The 21,783-nt window shown below is 46.3% G+C and overlaps 1 protein-coding gene across 1 annotated transcript in view; it reads right to left on the bottom strand.

Moving 5' to 3' along the window:
• The window catches only part of slc12a9 (solute carrier family 12 member 9), a 118,683-nt gene that overhangs the window by 43,376 nt on the left and 53,524 nt on the right, over positions 1-21,783 (bottom strand). The window contains exons 2-4 of the mRNA XM_073048856.1: positions 10,768-10,902; positions 3,030-3,173; positions 509-808 (exon numbers count right to left, since the gene is read on the bottom strand). Coding sequence (XP_072904957.1) covers positions 509-808; positions 3,030-3,173; positions 10,768-10,902 — 579 coding nt within the window. The remainder of the gene's footprint in view (positions 1-508; positions 809-3,029; positions 3,174-10,767; positions 10,903-21,783) is intronic.

The following is a 21,783-nucleotide window of genomic DNA, read 5'->3' on the forward strand; positions in this document are numbered from 1 at the left end:
CAACCTCCACTTTAAATATACCCAACTGTGAACTCCACAGACACCTGTGGCAATGAATTCCACAGATTCACCACCCTGTGGCTAAAGACATTTCTTTTCATCCCTGTTCTAAGGGGGCATCCCTCTATTCTGAGGCTGTGTCCTCTGGTCCTCGACTCCCCCACTATAGGAAACTTCCTCTGCATGCCCACTCTATCTCGGCCTTTCAATATCTGATAGGTTTCAATGAGATCCCCTCCCTCCTCCGACTATCCTTCTAACTCCAGCGAGTACAATCCCAGAGCCATCAAACACTCATTATCTTTCTCATGAACTTTCTCTGGACCCTCTCCAATGCAGAACATCTCTTCTTAGATGAGGGGCCCAAAACTGCTCTCAATATCCCAAGAGCAGTGTAACCATGGCCTGCAAGCATTCTTCTCCTATCTCACATCGCCATTCAGCTCTTTGAATGAAGAAACTTAAGTTAGAAGTTCCCAGTCTGGAGATGGACAGGAAAGATGCTTACCCGCAAGGTTCCGCTGCAGCGTAGCCAGGTTGAAGCCCGTGTAGTTGGTGTGGATGAGCTGGCTGGTGTTGCCAGACTGTCTAACTATCCAAACGGTCTTGGGGCTCATGGCAAAGAAACTGATGAAGATGGTGATGAGCACGATGTGGACCATGAGGAAGATCAGGAAGCTGGTCCTGGCGTAGATCTGGGCCCCGACCAGGCAGACTAGCAAGCAGAGCAATAGGATACTCGAAGCGTAGAGGACATCGTAGAGGTAGCTCTGTGGGAGGACGTGGATACCTCTATGGTCTGTTTCCGCTGCAAGGGGTAGTTGAAGAACAAGGGTTCAAAGATTGCAAAGCTATTTATTTTGTAGGAGGAAGAAGCCAAAGGAGCAACTTTATTCATCATAAATGTTGGAAACCACCATCTTTTCTAAAAATAATACTCTTTTAATGTAAGATTCGTACTTTTTAACAGCCTCATATTTTTCACATTCACTGGCAGAAAGTGGTATAGCTGCTAAACTAACAGTTTATCACCTGTCTCCTTTTTCATTGCCTAAGAGTTAGTACATTACCCACGTGATGCAATTGTTTTAATTATGTAGCCTATTAAGTGATTTATCAATATCTAAGGAATTTTCCTCATCTATTAAAGTGATAGATGTTTTTTTTTAGAAGAGCCATCTTTTATTCCTTTGCTTTAGTATTAATTACCCTCTTAGCATAGTGTCTCAGCTCTCTATTATGTTTGCCTGTTTGTTTGCACTCTGAAATAAACTGAAATCTTGGAATTAAGACTGCTCGCCATTTTTGACTCCTAGAAGATCCCTAAGGATCAGAAATTAAACAAAGACCCAATACAAATGTTTGCATACATTAGGATTGATGTGATCTTAAACACGCACCAAGCCCACATGGCTTGGGAGATACGCTAGCATAGTGGTTAGGTTACTGGACTAGAAGACAAATTTGGACTGTTGATCCAGAAATAAGTCATAAAACATCTGAAGTTATACTGAAATAATTGAAATTAGGAATTAAAATAACAACTCTCAGTTAAAAGTCGCCACAGATCTACCAAAATGTAAAAAGCAACTGGTTCACTAAAACACTTCCCTGTACATATTGCCAGGAACATGAACTATGAGGAAAGGTTGACCAGGTTAGGTTTTCCCTGGAGCATTGGAGATTGAGGGGAGATTTGATAAGAGGTAGACAAAATTATCAGGGGTATAGATATAGAGGTATAAACACAAGCAGGTTTTTTCCACTGAGGTTGGGTGAGACTAGAACTAGAGGTCATGGGTTGTGGGTGAAAGGTGAAATGGTAAAGGGAAACATGAGGAACTTCTTCCCCAAAAGATGGCAGCTACAGGCAGGAGTGTTGGATGCAGGGTTGATTTCAACATGAGAGGAAAAGTTTGGATAAGTACGTGGATGGGAGGGGTGTGGAGGGATATGATCCAGATGATCGATGGGACTAGTTTGGAGTGGACTAGATGGGCCGAAGGGCCTGTTTTTGTGCTGTAGTGTTCTATGACTCTACAGAACTCCAGACCCACATGCTCCACATCTTCTGCCTTCTCACATCTAACTTCCAGCTTTAGCTCAGGGCACCAGAAATCCCAAGTTAATAGGAGGTGGATACAGGATAAGAAAAGCATTTTGCAGTTGTTGTTCCATTGCCTGGGAGATCATGGAGGGGAATGTTGCCCTACGTACTTGGATTGCAGAGTCAGACTAATCACTTTATGGTTTATGTATTCTAGAGACTGGACACTGGAGGCTAGAGGCCTGCTCCTAAAATGTTGAGTGTATGTCTTCAGGCTCCTGTACCTGATGGTAGCAATAGACAATAGGTGCAGAAGTAGACCATTCGGCCCTTCGAGTCTGCACCACCATTCTGAGATCATGGCTGATCATCTACTATCAATACCCGGTTCCTGCCTTGTCCCCATATCCCTTGATTCCCCTATCCATAAGATACCTATCTAGCAATGTGAAGAGAATATGTCCAGGATAATGTAGGGCCTTTTGAAGCCATCCTGAATGCTGGGGAGGCAAGTGCCCATGAAGTACTTGGCCGAGTTTTCAACTTTCTGCACTTTTTTCCAATCCAATGCCGTGGCCCCTCCATACCAGACGGTGACGCAACCAGTTGAAATGCTCTCCACAGAACATCTGTGGAAACTTGTGAGAGTCTTTAGTGACTCGGCCAGCTCCATCATCAGCACTAATCCCCAAGCATCAAGGACATCTTCAAAAGAGTTTGTTTGTAACCTATTGGCAAAGTCTTTTCAGTTCTCCTAAAGATCTCCAGATGCATGTTGAAGAATTCCAGTCATTGTTCAACATGGGTTATCGCATAGTGGGCAGGGGAAGGCCTGATTTCCAAATTCGGCAAAATGTGGTCACATTCCCTTGTCCTCAGAGGGCGGTGAGAATGGGATGAATGGCCACACCAAGAGTGCGCCTTCAACGCTCTGTCACACCGAAACAGGCAATTCCGTATTCCCGTGACACGGGGGACTCACCTGCATTTGGGAGCTCTCCAAATACGTCCAGAATAGCCTCCACCAGTCCCAGAATATAAACCGCACAGGAACAGACGTTCGCGAGGAAGAACATCAGCCCTATGCTCCCGCCGAACTCCGGGCCCAACGTCCGGCTAATCATAACTGCAGACAAAAGTGTGAAGGAAACCAAGCCAGGTTGCAGAGGGTGGGAGGGGGAGGGAAAGGATTATCGACCATGCGCTGGGAGATGGGATAGATTTATGCATCATGCACCATGGGCTGCAGGGCCCCCTCCCGTGCTGAAAGTCAAGTGGTTACTGACCCATCTGGCTGTGCTCAAGAGGGTCCAGGCCAAATGGTTGTCATTGTCAACCAGTGGTCCTTGGGGAGTGGAGAAGGAACACAGAGACACCTAAAGAGCTGGATTTTCAGACCATAAGACATAGGAGCAGAATTAGGCCGTTTGGCCCATCGAGTCTGCTCCGCCATTTCATCATGGCTGATCCATTTTCCCTCTCAGTCCCAATTCTCCTGCCTTCTCCCTGTAACCTTTCATGGCCTGACTAATCAAGAGTCTATCCTCAGTATACAATAGAGCACAAAAGTCTTTGGCACATGTAAAAAAAATTCTGTAAAGCAAATGAAGTGTTTCTAAATAGTAAAAAAAAAATACAAGAGTGGTATACAGTAAAAAAACACTAATCAATATTTATTGTGACCACCCTTTGTCTTTAAAACTGCATCAGTTCTCTTAGGTATACTGTCGTGCAGTTTTATAAGAAAATCAGCTGGTCGGTTGTTCCTGGCATCTTGGAGAACGTGCCACAGTTCTTCTGCAAAGTTTGTCTGCCTCACTCGCTGCTGTCTCTCCAGGTCATCCCAGGCAGCCTCTATGGTGTTGAGATCGGGTCTCCGTGAAGGCCATAACGTCCCAATCCATATCTTTAAAAACTCTAGGGTGCCCAAGTCTTTGCACAGTACTGTAGGAGTAGATTTAGGACAGCCTGCCCCGAGTCTGCTTCACCAATCAACCACGGCCAATTTGTTACCCCTCTCAACCCCATTCTCGAGTAACCTTTGATGCCCTTACTAACCAAGAACCTTTCAAACTTCTGCTTTAAATACACCCAACCATTCCCAGGAATCTGTCTCCAGCACCAAAAGCTTTTCAATTACCATACTGAAGTCAAGTCAATCAGGCACCAAATTCTTAACCTGTTGGCCTTTGGCCACTATATATATATAATGAATATATTTGAATGCTTAATCAAATAATATATATATTATTTGATTAAGCATTCTTGTTTGTTTAAATAATCTGTACAAATGCATGAATTGCATGCATCACCACACTACCACGTTATACGTGTGCACCTTGCTCAAAGTAAAGACGAGTTCTACCTACATTTCAAACTCCTGTGTCTTCCTTTGAATTAGTTTCATGTTTTGAAGTTACAAAGCATAACAGGATTATTTTCCTGTGGTGTCACGACAATTCCCAGGAGCCTTCAGGGAAGATAATAGGCAAGATCTTTACAATTTTAAAAAAGGGGCAAACTTAGAGCAAGGGTTTCTTTTTATCATTGCCAAATACCAGAGGACTTTCTTTTTTTAAAAAAAGCACGAGGCAGAAGATTAAAAAGTTATCAGCTCAAAAGAACATAGGGAAAATTTACAAGAATATTACCAGGACTCAGGTCCCAAGTATTAGGTAAAGGCTGAATGGGTTAGGATTTTATTCCCTGGTGTGTAGGAGAAAGAAGGGAGATTGTATACGGTACACCAAATTGAGGTGAATGCATGTAGGCTTTTTCTCCTCTCAGGTTGAATGAGGTTGAGGTTACAGGTTTGAGGTGAAAGGTAAAATATTCAAGGTGAAACTTCTTCACTCGGAGGGTGGTGTAACTTCTATAGATGTGTAGTGGAGAGTGTTTTGACTGGCTGCATCACAGCCTGGCATGGAAACACCAACTCCTTTGAATGGAAAATCCTATAAAGGGATTTGGCCCAGTGCATCATGGGTAAAGCCCTCCCAACCACTGAGGACATTGGGAAGCAGCATCCATCATCAGAGATCCCCACCACCCAGGCCATGCTCTTTCTCGTTTCTACCATTGGGCAGAAGGTACAAGAGCCTCAGGACTCTCACCACCAGGTTCAAGAACTGTTACTACCCCACCCCACAACCAACAGTCCTTGAACAAAAGAGGATAACTTCACTTGACCCATCATTGAAATGTTCCCACAGCCAACTATCTTACTATCTTTTCTTTCAGTTAATCCTGACGAAGGGTCTCGGCCCAAAACGTCGACAGTGCTTCTCCCTATAGATGCTGCCTGGCCTGCTGTGTTCCACCAGCATTTTGTGTGTGTTGTTTGAATTTCCAGCATCTGCAGATTTCCTCGTGTTTCCACAACCAATGATTTCACTTTAAGGACTCCTAATCTTGTTATCTCAAGTTCTCATTATTTGTTGCTATTAGTTTATATTTGCATTTGCACAGTTTGTTGTCTTCTGCACTCTGATTGATCTTTCACTGATCCTGTTATCATTACTATCCTATAGATTTGCTGAGTATGCCCGCAGGAAAGTGAATCTCAGGGCTGTATGTGGTGACATCTATGTACCCTGATAATAAAATTTACTTTGAACTTTGAAGAGTGAAACAAGCTGCCAGTGGAAGTGGGAAACACAGGTTCAATTGTAACATTTAAGAGAAGTTTGGATAGGCACATCGATGGGAGCGGTCGAGAGTATGGTCAGGGAGCAGGTAGATGGGACCAGACAGATGATCAGGATGGAATAGACTAGATGGGCTGAAGGGCCTGTTTTTGCTCAGTGACTCTAAAAGGATATATGGGCAAAACATTACTAAAAAAAAGTGGTAGGGCCTGGAAGCCCCTGCCAGGGAGGCGTTGGAAACAGATAGGATAGCAATATTAAAGCATTTTGACGAACATGAACAGAGAGGGAATGGACAGATTATTTTAATTTGGCCCCATGGCCATCACGTGCTCCAGGAGAATTGGTTACTGGCCCATCAGGCTGGGCTCAGGAAGGCCAATGTCCACTGGCCGCTATTGCCAACTGCTGGCCCTTGGAGAGTGGGGTAGGGAAACTGAGCCAGCTGGAGGACGCACTCATTCAGAAGGGATGACAGGCTTTCAGGAAGGTACTGCAGGATACACGAACACAGGCCGTTCGTGGTGGGGGACACCCTGGCACAGTCATGGGAGAGAAGAACAGCATTTGCCAGAGTCCATCCCACCTACCGGTAGGACAACACTCATTCTGCACTCCACAAATTTCCCCTCATATTCTGGCCCCACCCTTTCTGAAAACCTTTATATAACACCTGGGCAAAGATCTGGGACTTGCCTGAAGGAGCACGACGGAATCTGAATCCAAATTCCACTGTGTCTTTAGGCAAGTTACGGATCGTCACTACTCCAGGGGGTTCATGTTCCCTTTGTATTTTAATCCCAGGAGCAGCAGTGGCTTCCCTCTACAAACCCATGAGATGCAGGAGTATAATTAGGCCATTCAGCCCATTGACTCTGTTCCACCATTCCATCATGGCTGACTTATTGTCCCCTCTCTACCACATTCTCCTGCCTTCTTCCCGCAGCACCTTTACTATTTAAGAACTTGTCAATCTCCATTTTAAGTGTACCCAGTGACTTGGCCTCTACAGTTGTCTGTGGCAATGAATTCCACAGACTGACCACACAAGCTAAAGAACATCCTGCTCATGTCTGTTCCTGTGAAGTGTGAGGTTCTACATTTTGGCAGGAATAATCCAAATAGAACATACAGGGTAAATGGTAGGGCATTGAGGAATGCAGTGGAACAGAGAGATCTAGGAATAATGGTGCATAGTTCCCTGAAGGTGGAGTCTCATGTAGATAGGGTGGTGAAGAAGGCTTTTGGAACGCTGGCCTTTATAAATCAGAGCATTGAGTACAGAAGTTGGGATGTAATGTTAAAATTGTACAAGGCATTGGTAAGGCCAAATTTGGAATATTGTGTACAGTTCTGGTCACCGAATTATAGGAAAGATATCAATAAATTAGAGAGAGTGCAGAGACGATTTACTAGGATGTTACCTGGGTTTCAGCACTTAAGTTACAGAGAAAGGTTGAACAAGTTAGGTCTCTATTCATTGGAGCGTAGAAGGTTGAGGGGGGATTTGATCGAGGTATTTAAAATGTTGAGAGGGATAGATAGAGTTGACGTGAATAGGTTGTTTCCATCGAGAGTAGGGGAGATTCAAACGAGAGGACATGATTTGAGAGTTAGGGGGCAAAAGTTTAAGGGAAACACGAGGGGGTATTTCTTTACTCAGAGAGTGATAGCTGTGTGGAATGAGCTTCCTGTAGAAGTAGTAGAGGCCAGTTCAGTTGTGTCATTTAAGGTAAAATTGGATAGGTATATGGACAGGAAAGGAGTGGAGGGTTATGGGCTGAGTGCGGGTAGGTGGGACTAGGTGAGATTAAGAGTTCGGCACGGACTAGGAGGGCCGGAATGGCCTGTTTCCGTGCTGTGATTGTTATATGGTTATAGAGACTGAGGGTATGCCCAGGAGCACTAGACTCTCCCACCATGAGAAACACCCTATCCATGTCTGTCTCATGGAGATTTCCCACTCCCCCTCCTCGCGCCTCCCCCAGCTTCTGTTAAACTCCAGCAGGTACAGGCCCTGAGCAGGCTGCTAAGATCAGAGCTCATGGTGTTACATGAGGGATACTAGCATGGATGGAGAGGGTCTCCTTGTACAAAACCATCAAACTCAAATTTATCAACACCCTCTTCCCAAAAGAGCATTCCCCCACTTTTCTGAGATCCCCCCCACCCCACCTCCTTGGAACCATTGAACCAATGAAACTCCAGGCCTGTACCCCCTTCAAGCCATTCGGTCTGGTGGATGCAATATCCCAGCTATAGTCCAGTGTCAGCTTTATACCCACAGAGCACTGCAACACAGACAAAGGCCCTTCAGCCCATCTAATCCATGCCAAACTACTATTCTGCCTACTCCCATCAACCTGCACCAGGGCCATAGTCCTCCAAACCCTTCCCATCCATGTACTTATCCAATAGGCATCCATTAGTCTCGAGAGACCATGGATTCGCACCTTGGAAAGTTTCCAGGGCGCAGGCCTGGGCAGGGTTGTATGGGAGACCGGCAGTTGCCCAAGCTGCAAGCCTTCCCCTCTCCACGCCACTGATGTTGTCCAAGGGAAGGGCATTAGGACCCATACAGTTTGACATTGGTGTCGTCGCAGAGCAATGGGTGGTTAAGTGCCTTGCTCAAGGACACAACACGCTGCCTTAGCTGAGGCTCGAACTAGATCACTAGGCACATGGCCAAGTGCTTAAGGTGTACTTATCCAAACTTCTCATAAATGTTGAAATCGAACCCGCATCCACCCACTTCCACTGGCAGCTCGTTCCACACTCTCACCACCCTCTGAGAGAAGAAGCCTCCCCTGAGGTTTCTCTTAAATATTCCACCTTTCATCCTTCATATATGAGCTCGAGTTCCAGTCTCGACCTACCTCAGTGGAAAAAAGCCTATTTCATTACCCAGATAACCTACCTACTTATGGAACCCAATCCCAATTCCTTTAGCAACCACCCTCAATGTGCCTCACTTCAAGGTATCTGAATCAGAGCTTCCTTTAGACCGGGGGTTTCCATCTTGGGGGTCCGTAGACCCCTTGCCTAATGGTATTGGTCCATGACATAAAAAAGGTTGGGCTGTCCAAATGAGGAGATGCTGGAGGCAGTGTACCGTGGTGGTGTCTGTGTTCATTGGGGTGGCTTCTCCATCAGTGCTGCCCTCCAGTGCTCGACTGGTGGAATTACAGGCTGGGTTGCCAGAAACCATCAATTTGTGGGACTAATCGCTCAGGGTCTTGGACTAAAAATGTCTTTTCTTGTGTGACTATGTTTTTTTTCCCCTCTCTTTCTCACTATTTTGAATGTGTTTTACATCTTGGCCCCAGAGGAACGCTGTCTCGTTCGGCTGTATCCATGTATGGTTGAATGATAATTAAATTTGATTTGATTTGAACCTGCGCTTTACACCCACATTAGTGCGTAGGGTCTTGTATTTATCCGAATGTGTAATGGTTCACAAGATAGATTGGTGCATATTGTTTTGATTTTACTAGTGTTGGAGAAAGCAAGCCCCATTATCAAGGACCCCCACCATCCAGGCCACGCTCTCTTCTCCCTCCTGCCATCGGGCAGCAGGTACGGGAGCCTTAGGTCCCACACCACCAGGTTCAGGAACAGAAATCACCCCTCAACCATCAGGCTCCTGAACCAGTGCAGATAACTTCACTCACCTCCATGCTGAACTGATTCCACAAACTACCCTCTCACTTTCAAGGATTCCACACCTCACATTTACTTTCCTTTCTTTTTAAATCTTTTTATTAAATCTTTTTATTACTTTCCATTTGTTATTATTTGCACAATTTACATAGTACAGGTGCCCCCCGCTTTACGAATGTTCGCTTTACGCCACTTCGCTTTTACAAAAGGCCTACATTAGTCACCTGTTTACGCATTTACGAAAATTTTTCCCATGTAAATTAATGGTTCTTCACTTTACGCCATTTCAGCTTAAGAAAGGTTTCGCAGGAACGCTCTACCTTTGTGGGGGGGGGGGGGGGGAGACACCTGTACATAACAGCACAGCCCAGGCCCTTTAGCCCACGATGTTGTGCTGACTTTTTAAACCAACTCCAAGATCAGACTTCCTTCCTACATAACCCTCCATTTTTCCCTCATCCATATGCCTATCTAAGAGCTCCTTAAATATCCCCAATGCATCTGCCTCTTCCACCACCGCTGGCAGGGTGTTCCACACACTCACCAAACGGTGTTTAGTAAGAAAATCTACCTCCGGCATTACTTCTAAATAACGTTGATATTGTAGCTCAGAAATAATGTAATAAATAGAACACAGAGCACCACTGCATGGTACAGGCCCTTCAACCCAATGATGTTTTACCAACATACTGCATGATCAATCCAACCCTTCCTTGTTACATAACCCTCCATATTTCTATTATCTATTTACTTACTGAAGCACAGAATAGGCACTTTCAACCCTTCAAGCCACGCTGCCCAGCAGTCGCTGATTTAACCTAGCCAAACTACAGGACAATTTACAATTACTAATTAACTTACCAGCTGGTAGGGTTTTGGACTGCGGGAGGAAACTGGAGCACCCGGAGGAAACCCACACAGTCACAGGGCAAATGTACAAAAAATCTTCACAGGCAGCGGCAGGAATCGAACCTGCAAAGCACTGTGGTAACCACTATGCTGCCACCATGTGCCTATCTAAGGGTTTATTAAATGCCTCTACCATCACCCCTAGCAGGGTGTTCTATGCACCCACCACTCCCTGTGAACTTACCTGAGACATCACTTTGCTCCAATCAACTTAAAATTTTGCCCCCTTGTACTAGCCATTTCCTCTTTGAGAAAACATCTTTTTTGCTGTCTCTGTAGTTTTTCCATAAATGTTACTAAATTTAAATTCAGCTGTATTTATTTTCCTGTAAAGAATCTCAAAATACTACATGGTCTCTCACACACACACACTTTTTGAGGACAACTTTACTTTGACTTGAGAACATTTGGCAGAGTCAACGCGAGTCTCAGGAAGGCCTAGGGTTCTTGAAGACCCGTCCATGGTGGATGGCAGACACATCAACAGCTTTGGTAAAAGGATACAGTACGCTCCGCCACCTTTCACCGCTCCGTTGGTGGAGATCGCGCACACCGATAACACCGTCAGGCTAATGATGACATAGGCCACTACCAGCATCAGCAGCGCTTCGAAGAACCCCGCCTGGCCGATGACGAAGCCTAGAGAGAAGAGAGAGAGAGACAGGCAGAGTCAGCAACAGGCAGACAAAGACAACAATCAGCAGAATCAGGTTAAGAGCATAGGAGCAGAATTAGGCCATTTGGCCCATCGAGTCTGCTCTGCCATTCCATCATGGCTGATCCATTTCCCTCTCAGCCCCAATCTCGACTTCTCCCTGTATCCCTTCATGCCCTGACTATCAAGAATCTATCAACCTCTATCTTAAATATACCCAATGAATTCCACAGATTTACCACTCTCTGGCTGAAGAAATTCCTCCTCATCTCCTTTCTAAAAGGACGCCCCTCTATTCTGAGGCTGTGCCATCTAGTCCTAGACTCTCCTACCATAGGAAACATCCTCTCCACATCCACTCTATCGAGGCCTTTCAACATTCGATAGGTTTCAATGAAGTCACCCCTCATTCTGAATTCCAGACAGTACAGGCCCAGAGCCATCAAATGCTCCTCATATGATAAGCCTTTCAATCCCAGAATCATTTTTGTGAACCTCCTTTGAACCTTCTCCAACACCAGCACATCCTTCCTTCGGTAAGGGGCCCAAAACTGCTCAGAACACGCCAAGTGAGGCCTCAAAAGTGCCTTATAATGTCTCAGATTTACATCCCACCCCGTCGTGTAGCTGAAGCCACACCATCGCTGCATCCGTCCGGGCTGTGATCATTGGGGATCAAAGGAGCAGGGGAAAGCCACTGTAGGCTCTCTCATGCCAAAGCATCAATTGGGCTCAAACTCCTATTGCCCTCCCCAGGGTCATGGACACCATCCCTGCCACAGGTACCAAAGGTCCCCTCCCCACACAACCAAAACCCCACCTGCTTCTAGGATTCCCAGCGATGGGGGGGGGGGGGAATGGAATGAGTTGCCCACTCTCACTACCACCTCCTCCAAATCCCCCGATGCACAATCAGGTATATGCTGAAGACCAATAAAAAAAGCTTCCTGTATTCTTTGTTACTTTTCAATATTAAGACATCTCAAAGTGCTTTAAACTCTCTCTCTGTCCATCCCAACCCTGTGTCCATGTCACCATTTTATTCTACAGAAGTGGTTTGCCATTGCCTTCTCCTGGGCAGTGTCTTTACAAGACGGGTGATCCCAGCCGTTATCAATACTCTTCAGAGATTGTCTGCCTGGCGTCAGTGGTCACATAACCAGGACTTGTGATATGCACCGGCTGCTCGTACGACCATCCACCACCTGCTCCCCTGGCTTCACATGACCTTGATCAGGGGCTAAGCAGGTGTTACACCTTGCCCAAGGGTGACCTGCAGGCTAGAGAAAGGAAGGAGGGTCTTACACCTCCTTTGGTAGAGACTTATCTCCACCCCACCACCCAAACAGGTAGATAAATTCAGTGGAAACTATCTACGACACAGCACGTAATGAATGAGCTAATCAGAAATCGGTCACATCTTGCAGATGGCATGAAGCTTGGTGTTGTTTAGAATGTAGAAGGTTGGCATAGGTTAAAATGGGACATTGACAGGATGCAGATCGGGGCTGAGAGATGGCAGATGCAGTTCAATAGAAAGCTTCCACTAACAGCTGTTAGATAGCCACCAGACAAACGCAATGTTGAGCAAAGGTTGACCATAAACTGTGGGTCGAGGGGCAGCTCTCTATCCAAGCAGTACGTTGGGATGTTTTACAGCCACACAATGGACGGCCATTTCAAGGCCATGTCAGCCTAGTCTTCAGTGGAGGAGTCTAGGACTAGAGGTCACAGCCTCAGAATACAAAGACGTTCTTTTAGAATTGAATTGATTTGACTTTATTTCTTACACCCTTCACATGCATGAGTAACAATCTTTATGTTACCTCTCCATCTAAATGTGCAATGTGCAATTTATAATAATTTGTTATAAATAGTACAACAGGACAGTCAATATAGCATAGAAATACAACTGTATCAGCATGAATTAATCAGTCTGATGGCCTGGTGGAAGAAGCTGTCCCAGAGCCTGTTGGTCCTGGCTTTTATGCTGCGGTACCGTTTCCTGGATGGTAGCAGCTGGAACATTTTGTGGTTGGGGGTGACTTGGGTCCCCAATGATCCTTTGGGCCCTTTTTATGCACCCGTCTCTGTAACTGTCCTGAATCATGTGAAGTTCACAACTACAGATGCGCTGGGCTGTCCACACCACTCTCTGCAGAGTCCTGCGATTGAGGGAGGTACAGTTCCCATACCAGGCAGTGATGCAGCCAGTCAGGATGCTCTCAGTTGTGCCCCTGTAGAAAGGTTCTTAGGATTTGGGGACTCATGTCAAACTTCTTCAACCGTCTGAGCTGAAAGAGGTGCTGTTGTGCTTTTTTCACCACACAGCTGGTGTGTACAGACCACGTGAGATCCTCAGTGATGTGGATGCCGAGGAACTTAAAGCTGTTTACCCTCTCAACCCCAGAGCTACTGATGTCAATAGGGGTTAGCCCATCTCCATTCCTCCTGTAGTGCATAATAAGCCACTTTGTTTTCACAACACTGAGAGGGAGGTTGTTTTCTTGACACCACTGGGTCGGGGTGATGAGTTCTTCTCTGTAGGCTGCATTGTTATCATTTGAGATAGGGTCAATCAATGTCGTATCGCCAGCAAATTTAATTAGCAGATTAGAGCTGTGGGTGGCGACACGGTCAAGGTTATACAGAGAGTAAACGAGGGGGCTTAGGAGACAGCCAAGAGGCTCCTGTGTTGAGGGGCAGAGGGGGCAGAGGTGAGGGAGCCCACTCTTACCACTTGCCAGTGGTCTGATGGAAGTCCAACAGGGATGAGGAGGATTTTTTTACCCAGAGGGTGGTGAATCAGTGGGATTCTCTGCCACAGACAGCCGTGGAGACTGAGTCAATGGGTGTATTTAAAGCAGAGGCTGAGCGATTCAATAGCTCAGTTTAATATCAGATGACCTGCACAGTATACAACCTGAAATTCCTACTCTTCCCACACCCACAGAATTAAAAACCCCAAAGAATGAATGACAGAAACCATTACAACTCCAAAGACCCCCTCCCACCTCACGTGCACAAACAGCAGCAAAGCACCAACCTCTCCCTCCCCCCACTTGCTCCAGCAAAAGCATTAGCCCCCCCCCCCCCACCATATAAGCAACAGCAAAGCCCCAGAGACCATGATCTACTTTGACACGGAGGCTGGAGGAGGGGAGGGGGAATCATTCCTGCAACAACGAGAGTGGAAAAGCAACAGCTCGATGCGGAAGAGCAAAGGGAGGAATGCAAGAGAATGGGGGGGGGGGGGCTGAAGGATAATAAATCAGCCGTGACCGAATGGCAGAGCAGACTAGATGGGCCGAATGGCCTGGTTCTGCGGTACGTCTCATGGACTCTGAAGTGCGGCTTGCACCCCCAGCTGTGTCGGGGGCAAAAAGCCACTGCCAATAGTTGGGTTTAGAAGTGGTTTAAAAATCAGCCAAGTAACTGCATTCGCAATCTGCTTTCTAAGGCTGTAGCTGGTCTCAGATTTGGGGTTTACTGTGCACAGTAAACACAGTAACTGGAGACAGAATCCCTAGTTACCGTATCCAAGTTCAAGTTCAACCGTATAGGTGTACATCAAACAAAGAAAACACTCCTCTGGATCTAGATTCATCACTCACACTGAGTAATATTACCTCAAATAAATTAACAAAGAATAAAATATATGCCAGAAGATTGACATTTCGCATAAGGAGCATATGTGGCACAAGTCAAAAGCAAACAGGATAATGCTCTTGGTGCTTTATAAGTGATGAGGCCTGCATAGTGGCAGGGAGTTCAGCAGTCTCGCGGCCTGGGGGGAAGAAGTTGTTTCCCACCCCAACAGACCTTGTCCTGAGGGCTGAGGGTGAAAGGTGAAAAGTTTAAGGGGAACATGAGGGTCACTCAGAGGGTGGTGAGAGTGTGTAATGAGCTGCCAGCTCAAGTGGTGCATGCGAGCTCGATTCCAACATTTAAGAGAAGTTTGGATAGGTACATGGGTGGTAGGGGTATGGAGGACCATGGTCCCGGTGCAGGTTGATGGCAGTAAGCAGTTAAAAGACAGCATGGACTAAACAGGCTGAAGGGCCTATTTCTCTGCTGTACTTTACTATGATTCTAACGGTACCCTAGTAAGACAAGTCCTTCTACTATAGGACCTCCTGCCTGTTGATAAGAGGTCAAAGAGATTATTGGATGATGTGAGGACCCTTAATAATGCAATGAGCCATGTGGATGCAGTGCTCTTGATTGATAAATATCTCTAATGATCCACTCAGCAGTCCTCACAATCCTTTACTGGGTCTTGCGGTCAGATGCCTTACTGACATCTCCCTGATCAGACAGAATGATGGAGGAACTCAGCAGACCATCAGGGTCTTGGCCTGAAACGTCGACAGTTTATCTCCCCCCCCCCCCCCCCCCAATAGACCTGCTGAGTTCCTCCAGTACTGTGTGTGTGTGTTGCTCTGGATTTCCAGCTTCTGCAGACTTTCTCCTGTCTTCCTAATCAAAGAGGAGCTATAAACACACGGAGGTAGATTGAAAGCTGAAAGGCTTCATTTCTGGAATGTAATTAATGAGGTAGAGAACAGGATGATAAAGAGCAGATGAACGTAACGTGACGACCATTCCGACTGGTTGCATCACCAGCTAGTCCGGAGGCACCACTGCACAGGCTCAGAAACAGCTGCAGAAAGTTGAAAACTCAGCCAGCTAGCATCCCCAGAACCAAGGACATCTTCAAATGGAGATGCCTCAAAAAGGCAGCGTCTGTCATTAAGGACCCCTAGCACCCAGTCCTCACTGTTATCATCAAGGAGATGATATAGGAGCCTGAAGGTGCACACTCGATGTTTAAGGAACAGCTTCTTCCCCTCTGCCATCCAATTTCCAAATGGACAATGAACCCCTGAAAACTACCTAATTTTCTGCTTTCCTTTTGCATTACTTAATTAAATATATACACACATAATTATATATACATACATACACACACACACACACACAAAAAAAATTGTAATTTTATTATTATGATTGCATTGTACTGCTGCTGCCAAACAACATATTTCACAACATAACCCGGCAATATTAAGCAAGAGTCTGATTCTGGTTTTTGAACTTCAAAGTACAAAGTGTTCTGTTGAATTTGTACAATTCAGATACAGGTTTCCCCCGTCATCCAAAGGTACAGCATTCCTATGAAATGGTTCGTAAGCCGGAATGTTGTAAAGTGAAGAAGCAATTACCATTTATTTATATGGGAAAAATTTGTGAGTGTTCCCAGACCCAAAAAATAACATGCCAAATAACACATAAAACCTAAAATAACAGTAACATATAGTAAAAGCAGAAATGATCTGATAAATACACAGCTTATATAAAGTGGGAATACTTTTCTATGTTATTGCAGCACTGTCCACCGTAGTGAAAATCTCACGCAAGCGCTCTCGACAGAAACACTCTCTCCAGTAACCTTTAAGCTATGAAGCTGCCAAATCATACCAAATAACACATAAAAATACACAGCCTATATAAAATAGAAATAATGTAAGTCCAGTGTAGTATCACTTACCGGAATCGGGAAGACAGCGAGCACACTGATGTTAGGCTGAGTCATCGGAGGTTGGGGTGGTGGGAGGTAGAGGAGACTGGGGTGTCATCTCATCGTTGTCCGTTTCCATCAGGGCAGGCAGGTCACCTTCTCCTATGTCTGCCTGCCTTGATGACAAAGGTTAACGTTCATCGTCTGCTGTGACTGATGTGGAAGGCTTGAAAAACGACAGTGTGCTTGACTGCTTAGCCTTGCGCATTTTTCTATCATACAGTTCTTTGTAAGCACTCAACCCATCCTGCAAATATGCCCTAAAGCTACGTACCCTTTCAAAATTAAAGTCCTACTTTTCTGCAATCATTGCAGCGTTGTCAATCGCAGCGAAAATCTCATGCAATTGCTTCACGTTCAGTTCCTGGATGACTTCACTTTCGGGCCGTTCGCTACCATGTTCAGTTTCGATTGTTATCCTTTCCTCTTCCAATGGCATCAGCTCTTCATCTGTCAGTTCTTGGTCATGGGATGCCAAAACCTCTTCAACATCATCTTCGTCAACTTCCACAAGCCAAACTCACTTTGTCCTTACTTCGTTCACCACGATCGAAACGCTTAATTATGTCTAGTTTTACGTTAAGTTGTAACACCCTTATGAGCTCTTTCAGGCTTTTCCGATACCTTAGAACTCATCTTGCTAACGGATGCACAAAATAAATCAAGATAAAGTACAGATGCTCAGAAGCATGTGTTTAAGCAATGGCGGCTAGAATGCAGTTCCGGGGGAGGAGCTTGGCTGCTTGGGGCGTGCACTGCCTTTTTTCCATAACAGTGAAAACACCTTCTGGTAGTGAAAACAGGTAATTAATGTAGGTCTTTCGTAACAGCGAGGTATCGTAAAGCGAACGTTCGGAAAAAGGGGGACACCTGTACACCAAAAGTACGTAGCCAATTCTGACTAAAAAGTATACAACCGGTTCTAGTCAGAATACGAGTCACATTTAATACCACCGGCAAACAAGAGGAAATCTGCAGATGCTGGAAATTCAAACAACACACACAAAATGCTGGTGGAACACAGCAGGCCAGGCAGCATCTATAGGGAGAAGCACTGTCGACATTTCGGGCCAAGACCCTTCATCAGGACTAACGGCATAATACCACCAGCGTGTGTTTTGCAGCAGTAGTACATTGTAATATGTAGGAATAAAAAAGTACATAAATTCCAAACAAGAGGAAATCTGCAGATGCTGGAAATTCAAACAACACACACAAAATGCTGGTGGAACACAGCAGGCCAGGCAGCATCTATAGGGAGAAGCACTGTCGACGTTTCGGGCCAAGACCCTTCATCAGGACTAACGGCATAATACCACCAGCGTGTGTTTTGCAGCAGTAGTACATTGTAATATGTAGGAATAAAAAAGTACATAAATTCCAAACAAGAGGAAATCTGCAGATGCTGGAAATTCAAACAACACACACAAAATGCTGGTGGAACACAGCAGGCCAGGCAGCATTTATAGGAAGAAGTAGAGTCAACGTTTCGGGACGAGACCCTTCGTCAGGACTAAGGGTCTTGGTCCAAAACATTGACTGTGCTTCTTCCTATAGATGCTGCCTGGCCTGCTGCGTTTCACCAGCATTTTGTGTGCGTTGCGTATATAAATTCCAATAAGGTTTAAGACTGGCACTGCTGAGGGTGAGCAACTAATTACTGGTGGTTACCAAAGCAAGGAACACAACTAAATATTTTATTAATGATCACATTTTCTTTAAAAATACTATGGTAAATGATCAGCACAAACAACGGAGAGGCAAGCAAAGGCAAGGCTAAGTCGAGGGTCAAATCGTGCATGTGTGAGGCGAAGTCGAGGTGCATTCAAAATAGAGTCAGGGCGAGCAGAGCGGAACAAAATCGGAGCAGAGGAGAGGCAGGTTTGAGGCCCATCCACCTAAATCCAGAGCACAGTTGGATTGATTTAAGCACCAGGCTGATTTGGAAAGGTCCGGTACGGGCCGAAACGTGGTGGTGGCGTCCAGGCCCAGCGCGTATTGACGCCACAGAGCCCGGATTCCAGGGAGAGGAACGACCCAACGTTTGGACAATTTAAACGCCACTCTGGATGGACTGAAAGGCAGGGTGTCGGGACCAGAGGTGGTGACCTTGCCGGTTCTGTTGGCTGCTCCACGGCGTTTATTCAGCTCCTCGCTGCACTGAGGTGCAGGCTAAGGGCTGCTCCGGCTGTGTATCGAAAAACTCACTTTTGTTCTAAATGCCATTTGCTCACTTTAATTGCTTGCGCAATTTGTTTTCTTTTCCCCTTCTCTGCACATTGGGCATTTGTCGGTCTTTTTTTATGAGTTCTTTTGGGTTTCTTGTTTTGTGGCCGTCTGCAAGAAGACAAATCTCTAGGTTGTATAATGTAAACATACTTTGAACTATACAGTATAAATATGTAACTCTCAGTTCGGCTACCGGCTTAATCTAGGGGATGATAGCCCGTGGCCCAACCAAACTTAAGAAATCTTGTTCAGTGGATGCTACGCCATGCGTCATCGTTACAACTCAGTACCGCAAAATAACGAACAGAACACAATATGCGCTTTATAATTCTGAATTTGACTATATGGTTAGTAAAGAAACAAAAAACAGAAGGGAATATGCTCATAAAACAGCCTAATGCACAAACACTGAAGCTCACTGATAAGGCCGTTCGTCCACCATTGACCTCCTCCCATCGTAGCTGCTCTTCAGACCCTCGCTTCAAGTCCATTCCGTCTGGCAGTCTACCAAATCTCTCAGTTCGCCTCTTCTCGCCTCATATCTCCCCGGCAAAAGACCGCAAAATCCCTCTCCCAGACACACAAGAAAGAAGAACATCCCGCTCATTGGCTAACGTGCGCCAATATCTCTAGTCATAGCCCAAACATTGCTGCTACAGAGGAACCATTACCTTAGCGGTGGAACATTACAGAGAGGCCATTATGTTAGTAATGAAGCCTTAGAGTGTGTTACATTACCCCCCCCCCCACCACCAAATTTAGTATGTCCAAATGACGTTGAGATAATTCGCCAACCCTTCCTGCAAAACACAAAACGCAGGTGTAAAAGGCAGTGACAAAGCTCCCCAAAATGGGAGGGGTCACATTCTGTTCCCCTGGTGCTCTGTAGGCCAGCCTATCCGGTGGTCTCCTAATTCTCTGAGATCACCGCACCCCCTCATCTAACTCTTCAGGTTCAGACACTACTGGGGATACTCCCGGTCCACCTGGCGAGGCCTCCCCCGTCTATCACTCGTGCCCACCCTCTGTCCCGCGGCCAAACCCTGTTTTCTCCCCTGCAGAGTCTTTCTGCAACCCAGGCTGCCCACAAATAGCACCCCCCCCCCCCCCCACACACACTATCTGACTCAATGGAAGGAGGGCTGGGAGTCTCTTCCTCAATCACTGGGGAGTTAGCGAAAGGCAGCATATACCACAAATCCAGGTGCTCATCCTCCGAATCAGTATCCCTTTCAGGGGTGGGGGCCGGCCTAACCTCGCCTGCTGTGGGCCCTGCAGTCATCCCGCATTTCCACTGAGTCCTCTTACGAGGTGTAAGCTCCAAGTTGGGCTCTGGGTCAACCTGCTCCTCTTGTCCCAGGGGCAACAGGTGGTTTCGATGGAGAATCTTGACAGGCCCTTTCCCTTCCTCTGGTTTCACCCGGAAAACTGGTACGTTTGGCATCTGACTCTCCATCACATAGGGTGTAGCCGCCCAGCGCTCAGCCAATTTATGCTTTCCAGGTAGCCCCAAATTCCTTATGAGGACTCGGTCTCCCGGCAGGAGTTGGGAGAACATCACCTTTTGATCGTACCTCCTCTTATTTCCTTGATTCTGCTTGGCAGCTGCAACTCCAGACAATTCATACGCCCTTTTCAGCTCCCTTCTCAAATCAGACACATACTTCAGATAAACCTTCGAGAGTAAAGTCACCCTCGTCAGTCCCAAACCAAATGTCAATGGGCAACCTTGTCTCACACCCAAACATCAAATAATATGGCAAGTACCCAGTAGTTTCATTTCATGTACAGTTGTAACTGTGAACCAGATGTCCAATATGTTGACTCCACCTGCTCTTCCTGCTGATCTCCAGGGTCCCCAGCATGTCTGGCAAGGTCCGATTCAACCTCTTGGGCTGGGGATCACCTTGTGGGTGATAGGGCGTGGTCCTCAACTTCTCAACTCCAAGCATGCTCAGTAACTCATGGATGAGTCTGCTCTCGAAATCCCATCCCTGATCACTATGTATCCACCTGGGAAGGCCATAATAAACAAAATACTTCTCCCATAACACTTTTGCCACTGTTGATGCCCTCTGGTCCTTGGTAGGAAAAGCCTAAGTATATCTGGTGTAGTGGTCCATGATAACTAAGACATTCGCCATGTTGCTGGCATCTTGGCTCTATTGACAGGAAAGCCATACACACCAGGTCCAGAGGCCCCACACTCTGCAAGTGGGATAAAGGAGCTGCCCGCGTAGGCAGTGTCTTCCGCTGTATGTATCGAATGCACGACTTGCAGTATTCTTCAACCTACCGACTTCATCCGGGGCCAGTAGAACTTGTCTCCGAGCAAGCCACAGGTCTTTTCCATCCCCCAAATGTCTAGAACCATCATGAAGTGACTTCAACGCAATCTTCCGATACTTCTTTGGCAGAACCAGCTGGCAACGCCAAGGCTGGCCTGGGGATGACCTGGTATAAGATCTGGTTCTTCAACTCCAACCGAGGCCATTCTTTCAGTAATGGAGGCAATGATGTGTGTTTCATCCTCTCCGCCTGAGCCATGTCTCCCTTTTCGACCGCAAACCAAATAGTGCCAATGCCCGGATCATCTCACTGAGCAGCTGCCACTTCCCCAGAATGCAATTCCAGCAGCTGATTTGTCTTCAGGGCAGTCAGGTTAGAGTAAACTTGTGGAATGGTGTCATCAGAAGCCCCCAATTCATCTACCACTCGATCCTGCCCCTCCTTTTCCTCTGCCTCCATGGTGATGGCAAACTGACACATGGCCTTCAGCCCCGGGGCAGGAACGCTCTCCCACTCCTCATGTACACGTCGGGCCAAAGCATCAGCATCAACATTCCTGCTTCCCAGCCGGTACTTCAGGCTGAAATCATCGGCAGACAGCGCCGCCAACCACCGATGGCCTGTGGCATCCAGTTTCGCCGAGGTCAGGATACAAGTTAGGGGGTTGTTGTTCAGCCGCACCTCAAACTTGGCCCCAGAGAGGTAGTCACCCAGCTTATCCACCACCGCCCATTTCAACGCTAGAAATTACAACTTGCGCATCAGATAG

Source organism: Hemitrygon akajei, chromosome 6, assembly GCF_048418815.1.
Source record: "Hemitrygon akajei chromosome 6, sHemAka1.3, whole genome shotgun sequence".
In the NCBI taxonomy this organism is placed as follows: Eukaryota; Metazoa; Chordata; class Chondrichthyes; order Myliobatiformes; family Dasyatidae; genus Hemitrygon; species Hemitrygon akajei.